Source organism: Cynocephalus volans, chromosome 4 (assembly GCF_027409185.1).
Source record: "Cynocephalus volans isolate mCynVol1 chromosome 4, mCynVol1.pri, whole genome shotgun sequence".
Lineage (NCBI taxonomy): Eukaryota > Metazoa > Chordata > Mammalia > Dermoptera > Cynocephalidae > Cynocephalus > Cynocephalus volans.
Genome location: NC_084463.1, coordinates 156,677,937 through 156,700,756, shown reverse-complemented (window position 1 = coordinate 156,700,756; position 22,820 = coordinate 156,677,937). Strand labels below are relative to the sequence as shown.

At 42.2% G+C, this 22,820-nt stretch overlaps 1 protein-coding gene across 5 annotated transcripts; it reads left to right on the top strand.

Annotated features, from left to right (window-relative positions):
• Positions 1 to 11: 11 nt before the first annotated feature.
• On the top strand, positions 12 to 22,627 carry CPSF7 (cleavage and polyadenylation specific factor 7). Of its 5 annotated transcripts, none has more exons than XM_063093029.1 (10): positions 12 to 86; positions 706 to 814; positions 7,077 to 7,295; positions 8,136 to 8,239; positions 8,817 to 8,989; positions 11,964 to 12,378; positions 12,865 to 12,983; positions 15,360 to 15,528; positions 16,178 to 16,345; positions 20,631 to 22,627. In XM_063093029.1, the coding sequence occupies exons 2-9, from the start codon at positions 761 to 763 to the stop codon at positions 16,338 to 16,340; spliced, it is 1,416 nt and encodes a 471-aa protein (XP_062949099.1). In that variant the 5' UTR covers positions 12 to 86; positions 706 to 760; the 3' UTR covers positions 16,341 to 16,345; positions 20,631 to 22,627. The 5 variants fall into 5 exon arrangements, with proteins under 5 accessions (XP_062949099.1, XP_062949103.1, XP_062949100.1 ...); XM_063093033.1 differs by having other exon boundaries at positions 34 to 135; XM_063093030.1 differs by having other exon boundaries at positions 36 to 86; positions 757 to 814.
• Positions 22,628 to 22,820: the final 193 nt, after the last annotated feature.

Sequence of the window (22,820 nt, the reverse complement as noted above, 5' to 3'; positions counted from 1 at the left end):
AGGCGGGGGGGCGGGACCTGGGGCGGAGAGCGGTTCGCGCGCTTCGGGCCTAGTCTGGACTCGCCGCCGCCGCCGCCATATTCCCGGTAACGGGGGCGCGCGGCCGGGGTCGACTGGACCGGAAGAGGGGTCCGGGTCGGTGCTGAGGCGGGGAGGGGGTCGGTTGAGCTTGGGGCGGGCGGAGGGAGACTCGGGCCTTTGAGGGAGGGGGCCGGGGGCGCTGAGTCGGGTCTGTGGGGAGGGAGCGGGGCGGGCCTAGCCAGGGGCGAGGATTGGGCCTGCGTGAGATGCAGAGGCGGCTGGAGATCCCGGACCCGTCGGGGCTCTGTTCTGGGCCGCCTCGGGGCCTAGGCAGGTGCGGCGGGCCGGGGCTGCGGGCTTCGCCGCCGTCGTTGTTCGCAGCCCCGTTCGAGGTCCCCTAGGAGCCGAGGCCTGGACTTGCCCGTCGCGCCACAGGCAGCTGCGGCGCCGACGCGGCGCAATCCGGGTCGGGCCCAAGGGTGATGGGCAGCGAGCCCCGCGAGCCCCGCCGGCCTGGGAGAGCGGGGGGGCGGCGCGAGGCCGGGGGCGGGGCGGAGCGGGTGGGGCCGAGCTCGGGCTGTCGGGATGCTGCGTCTCTAGAGACGGGAGGTTGGCAACCATTGCCCTCCTCCCAGCCCGGGACCCTCATGCCTTCTAATTCTTGCCCTTTTCTGAATACCGCAGTGGCATCTTTCTTACTTTGTCTATTCTCCGGGCTCGTGATCTTCCTTCCAGAGCCATGTCAGAAGGAGTTGACTTGATTGATATATACGCTGACGAGGAGTTCAACCAGGTGAGGGGTCATCAGGAGCTTTGGGATTTTCCTCGATCATCTGAGGAATCACTTCCAGTAAACTTGCAGTGGTTTCGAGCTGCGCCAGTCGAATTTTTCCCCAGTAGAGACTAAAAACTACTTACCATTCCGCTTTATGCTAACTTGAACCTCCAGGCTTAATTTTAAAAGCTTTGATTTAAGAGCAAATAAAAATCAGGTGTAATAGAATGGTGAATCAACCTGTGGAACTTGTTCCCCCAGGAAGCCCAGAGTTGGATGTCAGTCTCCTCAAGGACTAACCCCTTAAAAATCAGATTTGCTTGCTACAGTATTCATGAAGACAATGTTGATACCTGAGGTTTTTTTTGTGATTCTCTTAGACTGCAGCTAGAGAAATTGTAGTCCCCTTCCCCATAACAGTGCAAAATCACAGTATAAAAGATTCTTTAACATTTAGTTTCTGCTTCATTCCAATAGTTTTAAGTTTTACTTTTTAAGTAGCTTGACTTGATAAAGTCCATTGGCATTGAGAAGCCCGTATACGTTTTTGTGTAATAAATTTCGTTGGTGAATGTTATTATTTCTAGGAGGAAAACGGTAAAGGTGTTGCTCAGACTAGTTAAAAAGCATATGTAGACTCACTCACATACCCTAAGTTGGGTATGTTGGTCTTTTTAAGTTTTTATTATATCAGGGAACATTGTGCAAAGATTTCCCTTGAAGCCGTAATCTTTGATGGCAGTTCAGCTTTGCAATCTTGAGGTCAGATCTCAAGAATTTTCCAAAGTCTCTCCTTAAAACTTACTAATATCTAGCCTGGGTTATTTTCAGCACCGTTCTACTTAGGTAAGCTGGTTCTCCCCACTGGCATCTTCTAGTGGTTATACAAAAGTACTTGGAAAGAGCATGAAAAGAATGGACTAGAGAAGGAAGGTGCCCTGGGTGGCCCCTGATTTTGATATGAGGCAACAGAAGAGGCTGATAACAAGTCATTTTTTTTTTTTTGCTTGGTATAAGCTTTAAAAATTTTTTTTGATGTATTATGGTTTTCTAACATGGAAATTTTAAAGTATACACAAAAGTAGAATAGTATAATGACCTTGTACCCATTATACAGCTTCACCAATTATACTTTTTTTTTTTCCCTGAAAGATGACCGGTAAGGAGATCTTAACCCTTGACTTGGTGTAGTCAGCACCACGCTCTTCTCCCAAGTGAGCTAACCAGACATCCCTATATAGGGATCCGAACCCGTGGCTTTGGTGTTACCAGCACCACACTCACCCAAGTGAGCCATGGCCTCAATTGTACTTTTCAATAGCAGTTTATGCTTGTGTCCCCTGGTAAACTGGAGTCATCCCTCTATGGCTGCTGATTATTTTAAATACATGAAAAAAAATTTTTTTTTAATTTCAGACAAATTAATTATTTATGGATAAAAGAGAAAGGTTTAGTAAGTTAATTGACTACATTAAATTTTAAATTTAGACTATTACTAATTTTTGCAAATTATGAGTTTTATTTATAGTAAGAAGGCTTCCTTAGTTCTCTGTTACTAATGAAACACCTTTTTTCCCTTTTATTCCTTATCTGTGGGTTGATAACAATGCTGCTGATTCACTTTGGGAAATAGGCAGAATGGGGTTCTTGACCACAGGCCGCATTTGGTCTAAGAAAATGGGATTTCATAATTTTTTAAGTAATATAACTGGTAGAACATACACAAGACACAAGCCTTGTCCAATTGGTCACTGCTTTGTCAGGGTAGAAATTATTGGCCTCAACAATTTGTTCTCTGGTCTCTTTAACTTAAAAAAAGACTTTTTAATGGGTCTGAGATAGGCCAAAGATAGTATATGGACTCCAGTAGTCATTTATACCAGACAGGCAATATTTGATGCTGGGCAAGTTGAAGAAAGTGTAGATTTTGAGTGTCTTATGTCTTGTGGAAAGTGGGAGAAGGGGCACTTTTTCCCCTATACAAATGAGTTAATTTTTGGCAAAGCTAGTTGTAGTGTAATCTGGAAGCTGCTAAAAAAAAATGGTAAGAACTGTCTGGCTAGGATTGTTAGAAGCTGGCTTAGGCTAAAGGCAGCCAGTACAAATTGTGTTTTAGAATGTTTTGAGAATGCTATTCATTGGCCCCAAACTGGCCCATACACAAGAACCCTCTCATGGACTTTGCTTGCAAAGGAAAATTAACAGTTTCTAGATGGAACCCTATGGTACCTCCTCCCTGATCTCTTACAACATGTGCTGCAAAAGGCTTTTTTTTTTTTATTTGACTGATAAGGGGATCCCAACCGTCGGCACGGTGTGTTCCGCACCACACTCAGCCAGTGAGCGCACCAGCCATCCCTATATAGGATCTGAACCTGTGGCCTCGGCGCTACCAATGCTGCACTCTCCCGAGTGAGCCACGAGGCCGGCCCTGCAAAAGGTTTGTTTTGCAGAGCTACTTTATTCCTTTTACATTGGGAGACCTGGGGTTCACAGTTGCTCTTTTGGGCTGGAGAGAAGAACTCTGGAAAGGTGACTGAGAGCTGCCATTCTGCTGAGTATTTAGACTTTTTTTCTTGTGCTGAGACAGGCTTTGCACAGAATGCCCAGTTCTCTTCCTTGCTTCCATCAACCAGTATTTATTGAGCTACTTTTTGCTAAGTACTGTGCCAGGGCTAGTGAGGTAAAAGGGAGAAAAATGGATCCTGTTCTTCAAACAGGTTGCAGTACTGATGGGTAAGGGTGATGGGCAGTGTCAACGCAGATAACAAGTACAGTGATAGGGAAGGAGGCTGTGAGGTGAGAACTGTGGAATGGTCATTATAAAGCCAAAAACTTTGATTGAGTCCTGGTTACAATTAAAATAAACAATGGTATCAAGATGGTTGCTCTGAGAAAAACAAATCCTAGGCTAGGTACTTCCCTCAGTCGGATAACAGGAAGAAGGGGCTGAAGGGCAGGAACTTTGAGCATACAGGTGGGGAAGATCTAATTTAAATTCAAAATCATGCAAGTTCTCTAGTGTACTAAGAAGCAAGAAGTTTCATGAGACAGTCACAGTTCTTTCTTTGCTATTGAACACAAACTTCTTCCTAAGGTATTTATTCAGTATTAAATACATCTTTCCTGTTTAATATTCCTGGACTGAAATTTTCACCAGTGGATGGAAGACATTGTGCTTTTCATTTAATTTGTAGAATTAGGTTTTGCTTTAACCTAATCTATCACTGCGTAAATCACTAGCTTTGGTAATCAGAAAAATCTCAGACCCTTATCTGTTTTGGTGTCTTACTGGATGAACAATTAAATTGGTGATGCTAGCAGATTTAAATCCAAACACAACTTGGTACCTTTTTTTTCAGTAGAACCCTCAATAGGCCTGCCTTGTGAAGTTCCCAACAACTTCTTTGAACTGAGGCTCTGTGGCCCAGAGAAACATTTGGGTCTTGTGACAATTTTGCATTTATTGAATCCTTTTGTTTATCTTAAAGTGGTATTCCATACACCACAGTCCTCCAGGATTGATTCTATCCTTTTTTTAAAAAAAAGATGACTGGTAAGGGGATCTTAACCCTTGACTTGGTGTTTTCAGCACCACAGTCTCTCTCAAGTGAGCTAACCAGCTATCCCTATATAAGAGATCCAAACCCGTGGCCTTGTTTGTTATCAGCACCACACCCTCCCAAGTAAGCCATGGGCTGGCCCTGATTCTGTCTTATTCTTTAAGGGATCTTGAAAGAATAGATTGGTTGCCAAAGTGTATAGTATGAAGAATTTCCTGGTGATGCCTGTGATCTCTGAGCTGTCCGAATCTGCAAGTTAGTTCACTACCCAGTTTTCAGTGATAATAGTTGTTTTATAACATTTAGACATACATCTTTGAATCAAAGATACTGCATGGAAGAAATCCCGATTTGGTTCCCTTGACTATCCAAGAGGGTGTGTTTCTTTACTCCCTTAAGTCCCATTTGAAAGTCTTTAAGAAAAACCACTTTGGTGTGAAGTAGTGCTCTCTAAGGGTTAGAGCATTGGATAGGATCAAGTGACTATAAGTCAGTTCTCTACCTTGAACCACAAGGGCAAATCAAAGGGGGTGGGTGGTGAATAGATAAGTGATTTGCCTTGAGTTGGGATATTTTGGGACATAAAGGAAATATTTTATGGAGATTACTTACAGAAAAAATGTCACATTATTAGCCCTAGCTGACCTCACCTTACACAATTTATTATCAGCTCTGTACTCTCCAGTGTTAGCTTCTCTCCCATTCTTCACAATAAGTTATCCTTTTTTGCACAAGATCCTTATGTATTGGACTAACTTTGCAGAACAGTCTTCCTGTGCTTATTTGCCTCACTGCTTCCATTTTTAAAAATTTTTTTTTATTTTGTTGATATACATTGTGGTTGATTATTGTTGCCCCTTACCAAAACCTCCCTCCCTCCTCCCTCTCCTCCCTCCCCGCCAACAATGTCCTTTCTGTTTGCTTGTCATATCAACTTCAAGTAATTGTAGTTGTTATATCTTCTCCCCCCCCCCCGCCGGTTTTTGTGTGTGTGTGTGTGTGTGTGTGTGAATTTATTTATTAATTTTTAGCTCCCACCAATAAGTGAGAACATGTGGTATTCCATTTTTTGATTTTAAGTTGCCCCTAAAAAAGTTTAATCTCTATTGTCATTCTCTAATATTTTTATGAGGCTTAAGTCCTTTTCCTGTGGGTTTTCTTAGAGTATTTGTAATATTGAAATTATTTACATGTTTTAGGAAGTAGAATGCTTTCTCCTTCACTCTCAGAATACAAGAATACAAGATTATTATCTTAACGTGTATCTTCTTCCACTGTACTTGAGATGGAATGAGTAAAAGATTGTTTCCAAAGGTTTATGATGGTATGAAGATGACAAAAGAACTAAGAGTAAATTTTATACTGAGTCTCTCCTTTCTAGTTTCACTTCAGGATCAGTGGTTCTTGTGATAGTTTTGGAGGGAAAAAGTATTGGAGCCTCCTGTCCTGAGTTAGAGGAGCTTACTGTTTCTTTAGGAACTGGACAAGTTAGGTGCCTCTTTTATTCCCTCTTTGAAAAGATAACAGCAACATGAATGAACTGTAGTTTCCCTAAAACACTTTGAACTTCTCACTGTCATTTTGGCAGCAGCATCTTTGGCACTGTTGGAATATTTTGAAATATTACCTGAAAAAAAAAATGCTTGTGTCTTATTTTGGCTCCTACACAGGTTTTAAAAAAAAAAAGAAAAGAAAAGTCTTGTGTGATCACTTAAAAAGACTTCTCTGAGATAATTACATTGTGAAATCTGAAACATTAAAGTTCCTTTTAGTAGTTCTTGTGGTAGGGGGTTTGGTGTATAGTTATATAGGTACATATATATTACATAGGTATATTTTGCATATCTTCTAGAATACACGTTCATATTGTAAATGCTTACTATGATACAGCTTATGATATAGGTGCTTGTTCCTGTTTTCTGACCCTTATATTTTAGAGGACTTTCACTGTTTTTGTATATAATTGAACATGTTTGGTATTGCTCAAAGATGTCTTCTGTATGTATCATCATAGTGTATTGGGTCTGCATGTCATTTGAGAAAGAACTTAGTAGGGAAAAACCTTTGAAGTTATTCCTTTCCCTTTTACTTTTTTTACATTTCTTTGATGGATTGTATACTATGAATTTTAGAGCTTCCCCAAATAACTTGTATAAATCAAAGAATTTAAAGCAGTAACTCAATTTTTTGTGCGTTTTGGGACCCACTTTAACATGCTTTTCCCCTGATTTTTACTTCTTTTTTTTTTTTTTTTTTGCTTTTTACTTCTAAAGAAATTTGCTCTATAGCTTATTAAATAGAATAGAGTTTATGCATGTCTTTATGTATTCTTAGTTTGCTCGCTTAATCACCATGTGCTTTTTGATTCTCACAGGTGGCTAAAGCCAGAAACTGCAGACTACTAACAGGGTCTTGGGAGAAAAACCTACATAAGCATAAGTGACCTAATTTCAAATCAGGAACTTTTTTTTACCTTGGTTCCTAGATTAGACAAGAAAGTTTTGTACATTATCTTAAAAGTATTTGACTAGGTGAACTAGAGTGAAATAGAATGAACAAAATGAAAGGTGTGCAGGCTGATTGGTGAGCTCGGTTGGTTAGAGCATGGTGTTATATCACCAAGGTCAGGGGTTCAGATCCCCATGTCCAGCCACCAAAAAAGCAAAAAACAAACAAAAGGTTTGCAAACCCACCTTTGCCAACCCCTCATCTCTCAGGACCCAGAGTTCAACAATACAGATCAGATTGACCTGTATGATGATGTGCTGACGGCCACCTCACAGCCCTCAGATGACAGAAGCAGCAGCACTGAGCCACCTCCTCCTGTTCGTCAGGAGCCGTCTCCCAAGCCCAACAACAAGACCCCTGCAATTCTGTATACCTACAGTGGCCTGCGTAATAGACGTGCTGCTGTTTATGTGGGCAGCTTCTCCTGGGTAAGCATGGTTAACAAAAATGGCCATGGGTGGGCTGGAGGGAGAGCACTGGGAGGTGATGGCATTTTCAGAAACCATTTTGCACTGTTTTGTGCTCTGATGGGGTTGGATTTCTTTTTCCTGGGATCAGGTTGGATTGATCTCTGAAAGAGAACTGTCCTGAGGACGTACTGGTGCCGAAGAAAGCAATGATTAAGTGGGTAGTTGCTTTTTCTGCCATCTTGTTACTGCCCCTGACCCTGGGGCTTTATGTCTAGCAGGGTCATCTGTGGGACGAGATTTCAGAGTGAACACCTTGAACTCTTGGTGGTCATTAGATGGTCCTGTGATAATGGTGGGTGATGGGGATCAAAGACCTTTATAGCTCTAGTACACTTGGGGTAGGTGGTTACTGTTGTTCTGCAAAACTGTGTGACATGTTTTTGGGCTGGTGGTAGGGGTGGTTTTTCAAAATAGGAAATATATATACTGAGGGAAAAGTTCTTGGCAATGGTCAACTCTAACCTGTCTGAGCTGTAATTAAAAGTTGCTAACAATCAGTATTTGAACTGATGACCAGCCAGTCCAAATGGCAGTTAAAGTTAAAATAGGTTTTAATCTTCTTAATCTCTAAAGATAGGGATTGGGGGGAGGAGGTGTATGGATGGGTCTGGAATTCTGATGGGTGAGGACAATAAGAAAAGCCTGCACTAATTGAGATATTGCTGGGCTTTTGGGTTTCCTTTGGGAGGTTGTGGTTGTGGCTAGAATCCTAGATTTGGGAGCAGAGATTGGGACATTGGGGGGTGGGGTGGGGTGTAGCTCTTGACATTTCTTCCTTTTCCATATTGCCGGCCCCAGTGGACCACAGACCAGCAGCTGATCCAGGTTATTCGCTCTATAGGAGTCTATGATGTGGTGGAGTTGAAATTTGCAGAAAATCGAGCAAATGGCCAGTCTAAAGGGTGAGGTCTGGATTTGAGAAGCCCCTTTTACTTTGTAACCATTGGGATAACAGATCTGCACTATAATTTGGCCCTGGATTTTAATCCCTCCCAACCCTGGCACAGCTTACGGCCTTGGTTTCAGCAAACTGCTTTAGAATGGGGACCAGGCTGCAAGATAGGGGAACATCCATTTGTTAAGGGGCGAAGAATGTTGATTTTATTTTATTTTTTTTTTTTTTAAGATGACTGGTAAGGGGATCTTAACCCTTGACTTGGTGTTGTCAGCACCATGCTCCCCCACGTGAGCTAACTGGCTATCCCTGTATAGGGATCCGAACCCGTGGCCTTGATGTTATCAGCACCACACTCTTCCAAGTGAGCCACAGGCTGACCCTAGAATGCTGATTTTTAATTCCAAGAAAAAATATGAAGCTTATAGGCTGACACGTTTTTGTTGTTGGTAATTGTGTGCATGTTTAATTTAGTGAGATTTTCCCTTGCTTTGCCAATTTTCACTAAAAGTGGAAGAGAATTTCTTTGCTCCTCTCTCAATTGTCTAATAAACTTCACTCATTTTTAATTTTTATTCTTCAAGGTATGCTGAGGTGGTGGTAGCCTCTGAAAACTCTGTCCACAAATTGTTGGAACTCCTGCCAGGGAAAGTTCTTAATGGAGAAAAAGTGGACGTGAGGCCGGCCACCCGGCAGAACCTGTCGCAGTTTGAGGCCCAGGCTCGGAAACGTGAGTGCGTCCGAGTCCCAAGAGGGGGTACGTGGAGACCATCTGTATGAAGTGGGGGAAGTTTGTGGGTTTTCTGTGGTGTAGGCTCAGCCTACAATGTGGAGGAGTTTGGGGGAGGATGATGGTGGTTATGGGTGGTGGTCTGGTCAATAGGTAGGCCAAAAAGTGAGGTTTACATAGAAGAAGGAGCTCTGTGCTGGGAGTAATGTAGGTTTAGGTTATGGTTTGGTTCTGCCACTAACTCATTGTGTGACCTTGGGCAAGTCACTTTATTGCTTAGGACCTGTTTACCCATCTGAACTACATACATAATGTTTAAAGTTCCCATCAACTCTAAATTCTGTGTTTCTATCTAAAAATCAGCATACAGTGAATGAGCTTAATTGTAAGACATGCGTCTTTAGAAATTATCAAGAAGCAGCCACCCTAAAATGTAACTAGGATATGTAAAGGTGGCTGTAATCTTGTCATAAACATACATCGGAAAGGTTAAGGAATCAACCAAAAGGAATGTTAAGAGAATAAGAATTTTTTTTTTTTTGTCTTTTTCGTGATGGGCACTCAGCCGATGAGTGCACCAGCCATTCCTATGTAGGATCCGAACCCGCGGTGGGAGCGTCGCTGCACTCCCAGCGCCGCACTCTCCTGAGTGTGCCATGGGCTCGGCCCAAGAGAATAAGAATTTAACAGTGTTTCTCCAACAGTGTCCAGAGGAGAAGGCACTCTTTGAATTATCGAATATTTTAGTATACTTGGCAAGTAAATCCCGTTAGTAAAGAAAGGTGCATGGTACAACCTTAGCTTTGATAACAATATCATCTTACCCCCTTTATTCTGATTCTGTACTCACCAAGCCACCTTCTGATACTAATTTGGTTTCCCAACTAGGCTCTCCTACTGGGAAGAGAATGCGCTGACCAGCCGACACAAGTATTCCAGTCTGCTTGGCAGTTATATTTCTCATTGTAAATTAATAAATTGGCATTCTGGTTTATGAATCAGTCTCTTGTGAGTTTGGTTAGTATGAATCAATCACGTAGGGTTTGATCATTCTTCATGAACTGTTAAAATCAAGTTTCTGAACCTGTAAAACCTGAAGACCAGACCTTGGATTGTCCTGACCCCCTGCAATGCCCTGCCTGAGGCAGCCAGCAGGGGGTGGTGGGGGGGTGGCAAAGTTTTATCACTTATGTTCTGCCACTGCTTGGGTTCAGTTCTCAAAATAGTGCTTTGTATTGATTGGGTTTGTCCTCCTTGTGGTAATATGACCATTTTTGTCTGTCATAGGAAAAACTGTTCATTTGACTAGATTGAGAGCCTAGATGGATGTGGTATGAGTTACCATTGCTCTGGGTTAGAAGGCACACCCTTTTCATATTCTTCCTTGATAAGTTGGATTTTCAAGTCCCTTCTGTTTTAGCATCTTTCTATAATTCAGCCCTCTTCTAACTTTCCTAAGATGCATAATTTTACAGTTGCATTGGGAGTATTCCTACCTCTACTCAGCTGTTAACTCCTTGGTGTTGCTTTTTTTTGCTGAAAAAATGGTGGTGACAGTGCTGTTTTTCTGCTGTCATGTTGATGGACTTTCACTGGCTCTGTTAATTCACTAAGTAAAGCTGGTGGACTTCTCTGCCTAAAAATGGTTTCTACTCTTGGGACTTATAGCCATAGATACAAAACAACACTCACAGATGTAGTTGGAAAGGTCGTTAATGTCAGAGGATCACATTTGCTTAATACCTCTTCTTTCTTCAGTTTGAGAGAACTCTAAGGAAGGAGCAAGTTGCTGTGTGTTTGAGATATGAAGAACAAGAAAGTGCTGTGAAATGTACCGACAGTATACTGTAGTAGAGAAATCAAGCTGGTTGTCAGCATAATTGATTCCACATTAGGCTTTACTAAGGAGTTGGGACTGACTATCAAGTTTTAGCTTAAGGAGTGTGGAGTTCCCTCCACACTTGCTGCCAGTGGTATATTTCTATCTCCAAGACTACCAAGGCCATATGATCTTTTTCTTCTGTTGGATTTCACACTAACCAGGCTTAGACTATTAAATTGGAGAGAGGGAACAAATTTAACCAGTGACTTGACAGTGTCAAAAGCCATGGTTATGCTTCCAGCTGTAACAAACATGTTCTGAGCCCCTGTTGTGCACAACATCATGCTAGCATGCTATGATGATGATCCTGGTAGGCTGCCCTAAGAGGTAGAGGATTTAGGCCATTGAAATGTAGTGAGAGCTCCCCAGAATTGAGGCATGTTTTGTACCAAGCTTGTGCTTAGAGTCCCCGCTGTCAACTGTGTGCCATCTGCTCACTCTGTGGGCAGATCTCTTCTTAGCTTATCTCCCATTTTCTCTTTACCTCTCACTTAACCTCCAGTCTCCTCTTCATGTGTGTCTCTTCCCTACCCTGATTACCAGTTTTGGCATGTGGATAGAGGAAGTGCCATCTGTCCCTTGCCCTTAACCTCTCTTCCCCCAAATTCACTGGCCAAAATACTATGGCAAAGAGAGTAGTTCAAGTGTGTAGCAGGATAGTGAAGGTCAACTAGTACTGGTGTGGGGATAGAGGCCCTGAACTCTTCAGGGGATGTGGGATTTCAAGTCAGCTGGAATCCATCTCTGAACATCAGTGAACATACTTCAACACTGTCATTTCCTCATGGGTTATTAGGATTCTTCTGTACTTAAAAATAGAAAACAAATCTGAGAATAAATTAAATGTATTCTGAAGCACTTCAAGAGTACTGGGTGAAGAGCATCCTTTGCCATAGGATTTAGGGTGGTATTGCTTCCTGGGTTTATATCTTCACTAAGTTGCTTCTGACCTTTTTTCCTGAGGCCAAGGAAAAGGCAGTAGATGATTTTACCTTCTTTCTTAGCCTCTTCAGTCACTTTCTTCAGTATGGTGTCAGATGACTCTTACTGAAGGATGAGATGGTCCTGAGGGTATGTCTGAAGCCTGGGCAATAACCTTAGTTCTGTTTTGCTTTGTAGGAATACCTCCACGGGCCCACTCCAGAGATTCTAGTGATTCTGCTGATGGACGGGCCACACCCTCAGAAAACCTTGTACCCTCATCCGCTCGTGTGGATAAGCCCCCCAGTGTGCTGCCCTACTTCAATCGCCCTCCTTCAGCCCTTCCCCTGATGGGTCTGCCCCCACCCCCAATTCCACCCCCACCACCTCTCTCTTCAAGCTTTGGGGTCCCTCCCCCTCCTCCTGGCATCCACTACCAGCATCTCATGCCCCCTCCTCCTCGATTACCTCCTCATCTGGCTGTACCTCCCCCTGGGGCCATCCCACCTGCCCTTCACCTCAATCCAGCCTTCTTCCCCCCACCAAATGCTACAGTGGGGCCTCCACCAGATACTTACATGAAAGCCTCTGCACCCTATAACCACCATGGTAGGTAAGGACTGTCTTGTTCCTTTCAGATCTGATCCAGGTATGGTAGGGTAGAAAGTGTGTTAAGCATCTGATCTCCCTGAAAAAGTGAGCACTGAATCCTTGTGCTTTCCCTCGTGGAACTCTGTTGTTATAGTGAGGAGTCTTGGGAAGTAGTTTACTATCTGTTTGTTGTATTTGTATTTGGTGTTTTGTTTGCGTCTTAATCACTTGACCCAAACCATGTCCTTCATATCCCTTTTAAAGGGCTTGGTTAAGTGGAGTTTCATAAGTGGCTGCTACAAATGCTAAAGTGGCTAGCTCTGTTGGGTCCTGACAGAATTACAAAAGCATATGACATAAGTTCTGTCCTTGAAAAGAAGATGAACACATAAAACGTGTGAACAGGCTGAAAGCCATTTAAGACATTATACAGTAGAGCATAATTGAATAACATGGTAAATAATAAGGGGCATGGGCAATCAGGAGTGGTATTACTGTATCTCTGCAGCCGAGATTCGGGCCCTCCGCCCTCTACAGTGAGCGAAGCTGAATTTGAAGAGATCATGAAACGAAACAGAGCAATTTCCAGCAGTGCCATTTCCAAAGCGGTATCTGGAGCCAGTGCAGGTAACTCACCTTTACCTTTGCTGCCTTCCCCTTATCTTTAGTTTTTCTCTTGTTTCGTCATTTCCATTGGCAAAAGTTCAACAAGTTAGAGCACTGTTAGGTAGCAAGAATGGCACACTTCTAAGAGCAATATGTACCTGATTCTTGGCATTTGGGAACCTCTGTTGGTATTACTTAGCCTGTGTCTAGATCTGCCCGCATGAAAACCAGCTTAGTGCCTAGAATATAAATAACTAAAACCATCTTATTGGGGTATTTGCTGTGGAATAAAATTCTTGCATCAGAGAGATCTCGATCTCAGTGTTTGATCTTTAGATATAATGTCTGTATAGTGGATTCAATGCCAAGTAAAGACCCTAGGTTTTTAGGAATGATGCCTCAACTGGATGACGGTGTGATATGGAATCTAACTACATTTGGTAATCTAGGCAGAGCTGGTGGCATCCATGTAGCCTGTTTTAGAAAGAGGCAAGTCTGTTCGGTGTCATGTTAAGGCATATTATGCTCTTGACAGTTAACTTTTGCCCTGCTGTCAGTGTTAAGTAGACACAACCAGCAGCCATGATTCCGAAAGCCCTGGGCATAAAATCGTTGGTTTAAAAGAAGAGGATATAGGAAGTATCAGGGATCTGGTCTAGTTTTCACATCATAACAGTCATAGGTACTTCCTTTCTGTGAATTTCCTACATGAATATAAAGACTGTCAGATCTGCTAAGAAACAAGGTAGCCCTAAATATTATCATCATCTCTTTTCCATAATTTCTCATCTTTGGCTGTAAAACTTGAATCCACAGAGTAGGCTAAAAACAAAATTATATGTGTTCTCTTCAGGTTTTTTCCACCAGAAACCAACATTGACACAAGTGAATCTTTCTAAATTAAAAAGTAATATATACTCATTGTAACATATAGAGAGGAGTTTAAATATCACCATTCCTTCTTCTCCACTGATCCCTTCACACTAAGATGATCAATAACTGAATCTTTATCTCCCTTCCTTTTTGTTGTTCTCATTCCAGTCATTCAAACCATACATATTTATTGAGTATGCCTACAAAACAGGCAAAAATTCCCTACCTGGGTGGAGCTAATATCCTGGTGTTCCTGGGCTTCCCCAGCATCACAATTCCTCCACACTTTTTATTCTATTCTTGTTGCTTTGCACAGAGGAAGCTTCCAGTTTTCATTTTCACTGGACCCCTGTCTGTATTCATTCTTTCCTTGTATTTCCTTCTGTCCTCAATGCTCTTGACTCAGCTTGGAAAAGCAGTGTGCAAGTCTCCACCCCATGACCACAGTCTCAGAGCCAGGCATTGTTCAGATTTTGGAAAGGGCTAATTCTTGATGGCAGCATAATTTTTTTCTTAAATGTATACATAAACATGTTTTAGATATATACATATTACATACATGTATGTGCACATACATCTGATTATCGATTGAAAGTAATTCATAGAAATCTACAGTGTTAAAAAATGAAAGTTCTCTACACAAGGACCACCAGCAAAACCACCTTTTACAATTTAGTGTATATTCCTCTAGATTTTTTTTCTGTGCACATGACAACATGTATATAATTTTGATTGTTTTTACAAAAATGGAATACAGCTTTGCAACTTTTTTTTTTTCAACTACTAATTCTGGACACCTATTATTATATCAGTATATAATATCTAACATTTATTGAGCCCTTACTGTGTACCTGGAACTATGCTAAGCACTTTACATGGATTACTTTGTTTATATATGAATTTATTTCATACTTTTTAAGAACTATGTAATATTCTATAAAACCAGTGTTCCTGAGTTTATATAGCAGCCAGACCCTATAGAAGATAATATAACAACCCTAAAACAAACATTGTTAAACATACATACTTGTGAACAGAAATACAAAATTTTTAGAATTGCTGGGTTTAAAAGTATGAATATTGAGGGCTGGCCCGTGGCTCAGTTGGGAGAGTGTGGTGCGGATAACACTAAGGCCACGGGTTCAGATCCCTGTATAGGGGATGGCCGGTTAGCTCACTTGGGAGAGCGTGGTGCTGACAACACCAAGTCAAGGGTTAAGATCCCCTTACCGGTCATCTTTAAAAAAAAAAAAAAAAAAAGTATGAATATTGTTTATTTTAATAGATGTTTTCAAATAGCCCTTGGACAACCATGTACCAGTTTATACATCCATTGGCAGCATCTGATATTATCTATCAGATTCTAAAAAACTGGAATATAGTGTCATCCAGTTTTATACCTCTGCCACATCTGCTTCATCCATTTTACTGTGGTTCTTTGGGACAGCTAGTTATTCTTGGTTAATGTCCAGTTAGTTTACTGCCTCTACTCATCCTTGGCCTTTCCCATTCATTCCCTGTCAGGGGATTACAGTGATGCGATTGAGACGCTGCTAACAGCCATTGCAGTTATCAAACAGTCCCGGGTCGCCAATGATGAGCGTTGCCGTGTCCTCATCTCCTCTCTTAAGGACTGTCTTCATGGCATTGAAGCCAAGTCCTACAGTGTGGGTGCCAGTGGGAGCTCTTCCAGGTGAGTGGATGATTGCTTCAGCAGTCTGCCAGCCCTGGGCAGTGCTCTTTGAGGGATTAGAAGGGAAAGGAATGGAGCCTAGAGTGTCTGGCAAGGACCTGGATGGAAGAGCGGGCCTAGCCCTCATGTCTTTAAGGGGAAGAAATTAATCAGACACTCAATAATAAATGTTGTAATGCCTAGAATCTGTAGGGTGAGGCAGTGTGCTCAGGAAAAAAAGATAGACTGGTATAGTTAAGAACATCAGCTCTGGAGCCATATAAGCATGGGTTTGAATCCCAGTTCTGCTGCTAACTACCTGTATGACCTTCTTGAATATGGGAGCTAGTGAACTTTACAAGCCTTATTTTTTCATTTTTAAAAAAGGGACAATAGTTTTACCTATTTCATAGACCTCTTGTAAAGTTTAGGTAAGATAATGCATGTAAAATTCTTAGTTCTGTGCTCAATACATTAGTGAGATCTCAACAAATTTAACTTACCATTTTCTCAAAAAAGATGTCTTCAAAGGGGTAAGATCCTCAGACATTGGGCCACAGTAGAGTAATAGAAGTGTAGTTTTGGCAAATATTGGAAGACAAAAAAACACCACATTCGTGGAAAGAATGTGGTAGGCCTTCTGAGTGAGGCCGAAGGATCTTTTTAATAGGAAAAGACATCGGTCCCGGGAGAGATCACCTAGCCGGTCCCGGGAGAGCAGCAGGAGACACCGGGATCTGCTTCATAATGAAGATCGGCATGATGATTATTTCCAAGAAAGGAACCGGGAGCACGAGAGACATCGGGATAGAGAACGGGACCGGCACCACTGAGAAAGGTGGGAAGAAGGCCTATTATTGGCTAGTGGATGATTTTTTATGAAAAAAGGATTGTTTATAGTGAAAAAGATTTCTTTTTAAAACAAATAAATGTGGGAGAGGTAGGGAGTACTTCTGACTTAGGTAACCGCAAGTTCGGGGCAGATTTCCTTCTTGTTTAAGTGGAGTCTCACTCTGAGATTAAGCAGTTTTGCTTGTTTCTTGACTGCCTTAACCTGGTATCTGAGCAATAGCAAGGCATAGTGGCTGAGAGCACAGCATCTTCAGTCAGATGCCAGAGGTTGAATCCCAGCTCCTGCACTAATAAGCCAAATTATTTTCTGCTCCTCAGTTTCCTCATCTGTAAATGAAAATAATAAAAGCAACTGTCTTAGTAGCTTGCTGAGGATTCAATGAGATAATCCATGTAGAGCATTTGGCACTCATGGCGTCTGTCAGATAGTAAGTTCTCAATAAATGATAGTCATTGTTACTATCATCATTACATTTTAACCCCACTAAACTTTCAAGTAAAAAAAAAAATCAGGAAAATTGACCAAGACAGAAAAGTAAGATCACTGCCTACTTAGTTTTTAAGATTTAATGTCTATTAAAAAGATTTTGAAAATTGAGATAGTTTAGTAAGAGAAGAGAAAGCTGACCTGAAAAAATTATCTTTAATAGCTTTAGAGACTATCTGCAGGATATAAACTTCAATGGAAGGATATTTTTGTTTCTGGGAAAAAACTTGTTGACAAAGACTTTTTTTGTGTTTTTAAAGCAAAACAAAAGCAGGAGGGTTGGGGAAAACACTTAACTCAGGTAATTGAAAAGTTCAGTTAGGACTGGCTGAATCCAGGGGCTCAGCTTTGTCATCGGGATGTAGTTTCTCTGCATCTCTTAGCTGTGCTTTTTTCTCTGGTGGTTTCATTCTCAGACAGCCTCCATATTCGGGGGAGGGGGGGCTGTAGCTCCAGGTTGCACCCCACCAGCTTAGCAATACCAACTGAAAGAAAGCTTCTAGCAAAGATTGTTTGTAGTGTTGACTGTGTCTGTAGAGATCTGTAGAGAAGGCCAGACTCTGACTAGGATGGTCTGTCCGTGGTTCCTGGAGAGTACTACAAGACTCACAGGACTTGCAGGTCTCTTAATTTGTGGTTGCAGATTTATAAGTCTGTGGGACTTTCTACTTTTCTGTCTCACATCAAGTACATTATGAGAATGTGCTTGGTCTTTTGCCTGTTTGATTGGTCTGAAGTAATGGTAATTTAGAAGGAAGGTAAAGAGAACAAATAGTAGTGTCTTTGGGGTAGATAGATAGATGACTGGATAAAGAAGGGAAAAGAAACTTATCACCTATGAGTCACCCATGAGTTCACAAGCAATAGCTTGACTGTAAACAGTAAATTCTGCAATGGTTTGCCTAGTGACAACTTTCTAACAAACAAAATATTCTTATGTTTGACTACTGCCCTCTACTTTGTAGTTTGGCATTATCTGGCATTAACTTTATAGCTACAAATTGTTTTTGTCTTCCTCCATAGGAGGCAAACAAGTGGGAAGATGAGAAGTTACTGATATTTTTTATCTGCCTCCCTTCTCTGTTCTTAAACCACTTATTCATTCCACAAAATCCTTAGAATGCTTGATATCATTGAAATCTAGGATAAACCACATAGAATCAACAGTTACGCTGTGGGTTCTAGATACTTCTTTCTAGATTTTGCAACAGGTTATGTTTTGGGAGGTGCCCATGTATCCTCTGGAAAAGCAGACTCTGATGTGGGGGGAGCCCACAAACAGCTTTAGCCTAATTAATTCTCAGGGAGTGGACAAGAGGGTGGACATTAGAAGAGGTCTTGGTCCAATCTCATCCCTTCTGTAGTAGTAGTAGCATTTCCCTTTTCTTGTTTAAGCTGGCACTGTGGCTAGTGTCACTTGTGGGTCCAAAACCACACCATCATGCAGGCCACAGCATTGTGTCCTTTGGAACTGACTGAGATAAGAGTGACCAAATTGGTCAGCATAAATTATAGTCTCTGGCTGCATTCAGTTTATTAGTTAGAACATATAACTGCATGCCACCATTCCTGGTGGCTTTGCTCCTGACAGCATTTTAACAAGGAAATTGTCAGCAAGATCCATTGATCCATTAGTACTTTGGAGATTGAACATTTCAATCTGAGTCTTTAACTGTCACTGCCTCATTTCTTCTACCTATAAAATGGGACTGTTTTCTCTGATTATGAAGATGATTCAATTTGGATGACTCTGAAAGTCCTGAAACGCTAATTCCCAAGTAACAGTCATTTGACTTTTGTAGGCCCATGACAAGAGGAAGAATATTAACCCTGAGGCAGGTTTTCCACTTTCTGACTTTTCACTCCTTAGATATGTTGGTTATTCCATCTAAATAATAAAATTCAGTCCAAATAAACTGAATCAGACACCCCAAAAATGTCAATTTCTCACTTTCCCATCCTAAAAACCCTTAATTCTATCTGCAGTTAGCAATTTGTGGCTTAGGAGGTTTCGTGTTGATATGACACATGGGCCTCTGTGCATATCGACGTCTCTGTACAGCAACCTTTTAGTTAGAAAAGAATTGTATTTATATTCTATTAACAGGTGTTCCCTGTGAAAGAAAGGTATATTCTGTCCAGAGGCAGCAATAGAGCAGCAGCCTTCTTTGTCTGTCCTTCCTCAGGATAGGGCCTGACTCTGGGGCCTGAAGCCTGATTGGTCCACTGAAGGAATCTTTGATTTCTATCTGCATTCAAACATTAACACCAAAATGTAGCCATAGACCTTTAAGAACTGGGTGCTGTAGCTTACTTCTCTTAATACACAAGTGATCTTCTGCATCTTGTTTTATAGGAGGAGTTCACGAATTACATCTCAGGGGTGTGTGTGTGCGCTTTGGAGTTGAGGATATATTCTTAGGTAATCTGTGGCTTTGACTTTTTGTAGTTCTCAACTATGTCAGTTGTCTCATTATTTTAGGATGTTATCCTACTTGAAATACAGGCATTCTCACCTCATTCTTATCTTTCTGATCCATTGAAAACTATTTAGAAGCCCTAGTAGTGTACACTGAGGGCTTCAGTTTTTCCTTATAGAAAATAGGACAAATACCTGCCTGCATAGGTTTTTAGAAAAGCCATCAGGCAGAGGCCATACAGATTCTGAGGATCCAAACTGAATATAGTGCCATTTCAGTGTATTGAAGGATCAGGCAGCATGTGGATGTCTTTTTACCTTAGATAGCTCCTCCATATTTTATGGTGAGCATTTGTATATAGGCCGCGTTGCCAGTTTGGGCATTAGTAGAAATCCCAACCCTGAATTTAATTCCCCTTTTTCCTTTTGACTATTAATTCTGTTTCATATGGTCAGGCTGACCACGCCACCAGCTGTAGATTGATATTGCAGCATTAGAACAAGGGCTGAGTGTACTAGGGACCTTAAGTTTGGTGGTAATGTGACAAATGGCTTACTAGACTGTTACTGTTGGGTAAGTTTTTAACTGTGTTTTTAAGTTTCTTTGGTGACTACTGGTTATTTTCTTTTACTTCTGTGCTCTGCTTTCTGTTCTGGCCTGGCCAGCTCATTTCTGCTTGGTGTTAGTATGTTTCTTGGTCCCTCACCCACAGCTGTCATCTAGGGAAAGACTTAAAATCTCATGAGTTTTTGTACAGCTTGGAAAGTTTCTGGTGCTGTGTGTGCGCGTGCATACGCTCACTTGTAAGGACACTGTTTGGAATTTGTTTAACCAGAGCTTCTTTTAAAGAAAAAAAAAAGGCTTAGGAGTTTCCTGTGTAAACGTATGTTCCCTGCTAGAGCAGAGCCTCTTGGGTGTTGGGGAGTTAACGGATTTAGTTATGCATAGACTTTACTTCTTACCATAGTACCTCCCATTTCCACATATTTCCCCCTCCACTTAAGATAAGCTATTATTTGCTCAGAATAGATTTTTCTGAAACAGTTTTTAAACTCACCACATTTCCTCTGTAGCAACTTTTCTTGAAATGTTATGGTTTCCTTACTTGTCCATCCAAAGTCTCTTTTCAATCAAACTGCTTTCATTGTAGCTTCTCCAGTCATTCCCTTGCCACTACTCACAGTGTCAGACAATCCTTTTTTTTTTTTTCTTTTTTATTTTATCAGGCTTGCATTTTCTCTATTTACGTCCCCTACTTCTTATAACTTTAGAAAATGCCAGTGTATTTTATATAAACCCCTGTCAATCGGGAAGTAACCTCTAACTTGTGTTTTCTTTCTTTTCTTCTGATGTTCTCATTGCAGGAGTCTGGTTGGAAGCAAATGTTTTTTTTAATGGACTTGCATCTCCTCACCTTGATCAGGACTAAAGGACGGAGGCCACTCCACCCCTTCCCCTTCCTCCAAACCCCTAACTCCCTCCAGACACCCAGGGAATACCCTCTGCCCTACAGGATTGAAGATTGCTTGGCAGCCCTCCCAGTCCCACACCTCCTGTTTGCCAGGGGAAAGAACGTAAAGACTTCATGTGGTTGGGAGGGCTGGCAGACAGGAAGAAAACAGCATGTCCTGGCCCCTGGTCTCCATAGAGAATGGTGTTTTGTCCAAGGAAATGTATGAGTTTCTGATTCTCCAGGAGCAGTTCAGTGGTGAGGTTGATGGGAAGACCTCCTTCCCAAAGAAAATGGATCCTCCATTTGGGATTTAGGAGAGTGACTGGGTGTGCCAAAATACGCCCAGGGTCCTGCCCTCAGCACTAGATCTGATGGGGCCAAGAGGGTCTAGCCCCGTTGCTCAACATACCACTTCTTTGTTTTACTCCTTTATCTTCCCAGCCCTTTGAAGAGGGACCATGAGAACAGAAATTACCTTATAAAAGCTACTTCTGTTTTTGCCTTTCCCTCTCACATATTGACGGTTTATTTCCCTGACCTCCCAGAGGGCTGAACCCTTTCAGCTCCCTGCTGCCCAGCCTCCTCAGTGGACTTGCCCTTCCTAAGCAGAGAAGGCCCATGAGGCTGCTTTCAGCAGGGAAGCCTGGCAGAGCCTGATACCACCCTCTGCTGCTTAAGTGCTTGGTTGCCTCTTGCAATAGCCAGCTGTTAGTTGTTCGCTTTCCCTGGGGCTTCTCCATTAAACACATGGAGCCCTTCCCCAAGAAGGCTGCTTCCTTGTTTTAGAGGAAGGTACTGCCATTGGGAGATGGGGACATTGGGACCTCAGCAGTGAAGAACTCTATGAAGTACCAGGAGGAGTGGGGAAGGAGGCAAGTTGGGCAGGATATGGCCTACTTCCTTAGGCTTTCTTTTTTCACATTTGATGTAAGCAGGGGCTTGCATCCCAGGTACATACTTTGACTTATTGTGGGATAACCTGGGACTAGTAGGCAGGTAAAGTCACAAATGTGGTGTCTTTCCACCTTTCAACTGTTGACTTAATAGCTCCCCTCACTCCGCCTGGAGGCACTTCCTGCTTCTGATAAAGAGCAAGGAAGAAATGGAGCCTGACTTGAATGAACTCAGCTCAGAGTTCTAAGGACCAGCACTCTGGGGGGCCATTTCCACACAGGTAAATGGAATTGCTTTTCCCATAATATCCAAATTGTGATGTGGTTGCTGCTGAAGGAGGAGGCAGCAAGAGGGTCCTGCAGTACCTGTGGAGTGATGCTACTTCTGCATGCATCTGCAGGGCATATGACATCTAACATGAGAAGAGATGTGGCATGTGAGATGATACTTGGAAGGTGAGACGTAGGGTCACTGGAGACCCTTCGGACTCAGAGTGGAGAGACTGGCTTGGACTGAACCCTTCCTCTGTTCCCAGCACGTTTCTGACATAGCCCTCAGTCACTGAGGGAGTTCCCCCCAGGGTTGGAGAGAGGCACATTCCCTTGGGACAGAGGCTGTTGGTTGTAGCTTATTCCCCCTGTCCCCCAACCCCATCCCCACCTCCACTTCAGAACACGGCACCCCGCCCAACTGGCCAAGTGTTAAGAGATGTGCTTATCCTCGAGAGCAGCTCTGGGTGTCTTTTTAAAATGTAGAAAAAACCAAGTAAGGTGACAGTTTAAGGAATAAATATATATAGAATACCAGAAAAGCCGTTTACCCGGAGAATTTTTTTCTCCCCATTTTTGTTTTGTTTTTACTCAATGACACAATTTTTAGTTTTATTTCCTGATAGCAAAAGGAAAAAAAACCCCAACCCTCAAAAAGGCCAAGGCCCCGTCCCCCTGTTGTTGGTGATTTGTTTGTCTTTCTGATAGGTTGAAAATTGTGTAATAAACTTGATGACGCTGTCAATCTTTTATACTGCATTGTATTTTTTTCCTTTTGTAACAAAATATTTTTAAATAATAAATGGGGTGTGAGCTGTTTTATGGATTCTGCATTGAATAGATTTGTTGAGGTGTCTGGGGCATGGGCATGGGCCAATGTAGCCGCTGAAGGGTGGTAGTGAAACCCCACATTCTAAGCTGGAATTGCATGTCGGGCA

Coding starts and splice junctions, on each gene's coding strand:
- CPSF7 (XM_063093029.1), top strand. CDS start 761: ATGTCAGAAGGAGTTGACTTGATTGATATATACGCTGACGAGGAGTTC. Junction 815..7,076: donor CTGACGAGGAGTTCAACCAG/GTGAGGGGTCAT, acceptor CTCATCTCTCAG/GACCCAGAGTTCAACAATAC. Junction 12,379..12,864: donor CCCTATAACCACCATGGTAG/GTAAGGACTGTC, acceptor GTATCTCTGCAG/CCGAGATTCGGGCCCTCCGC.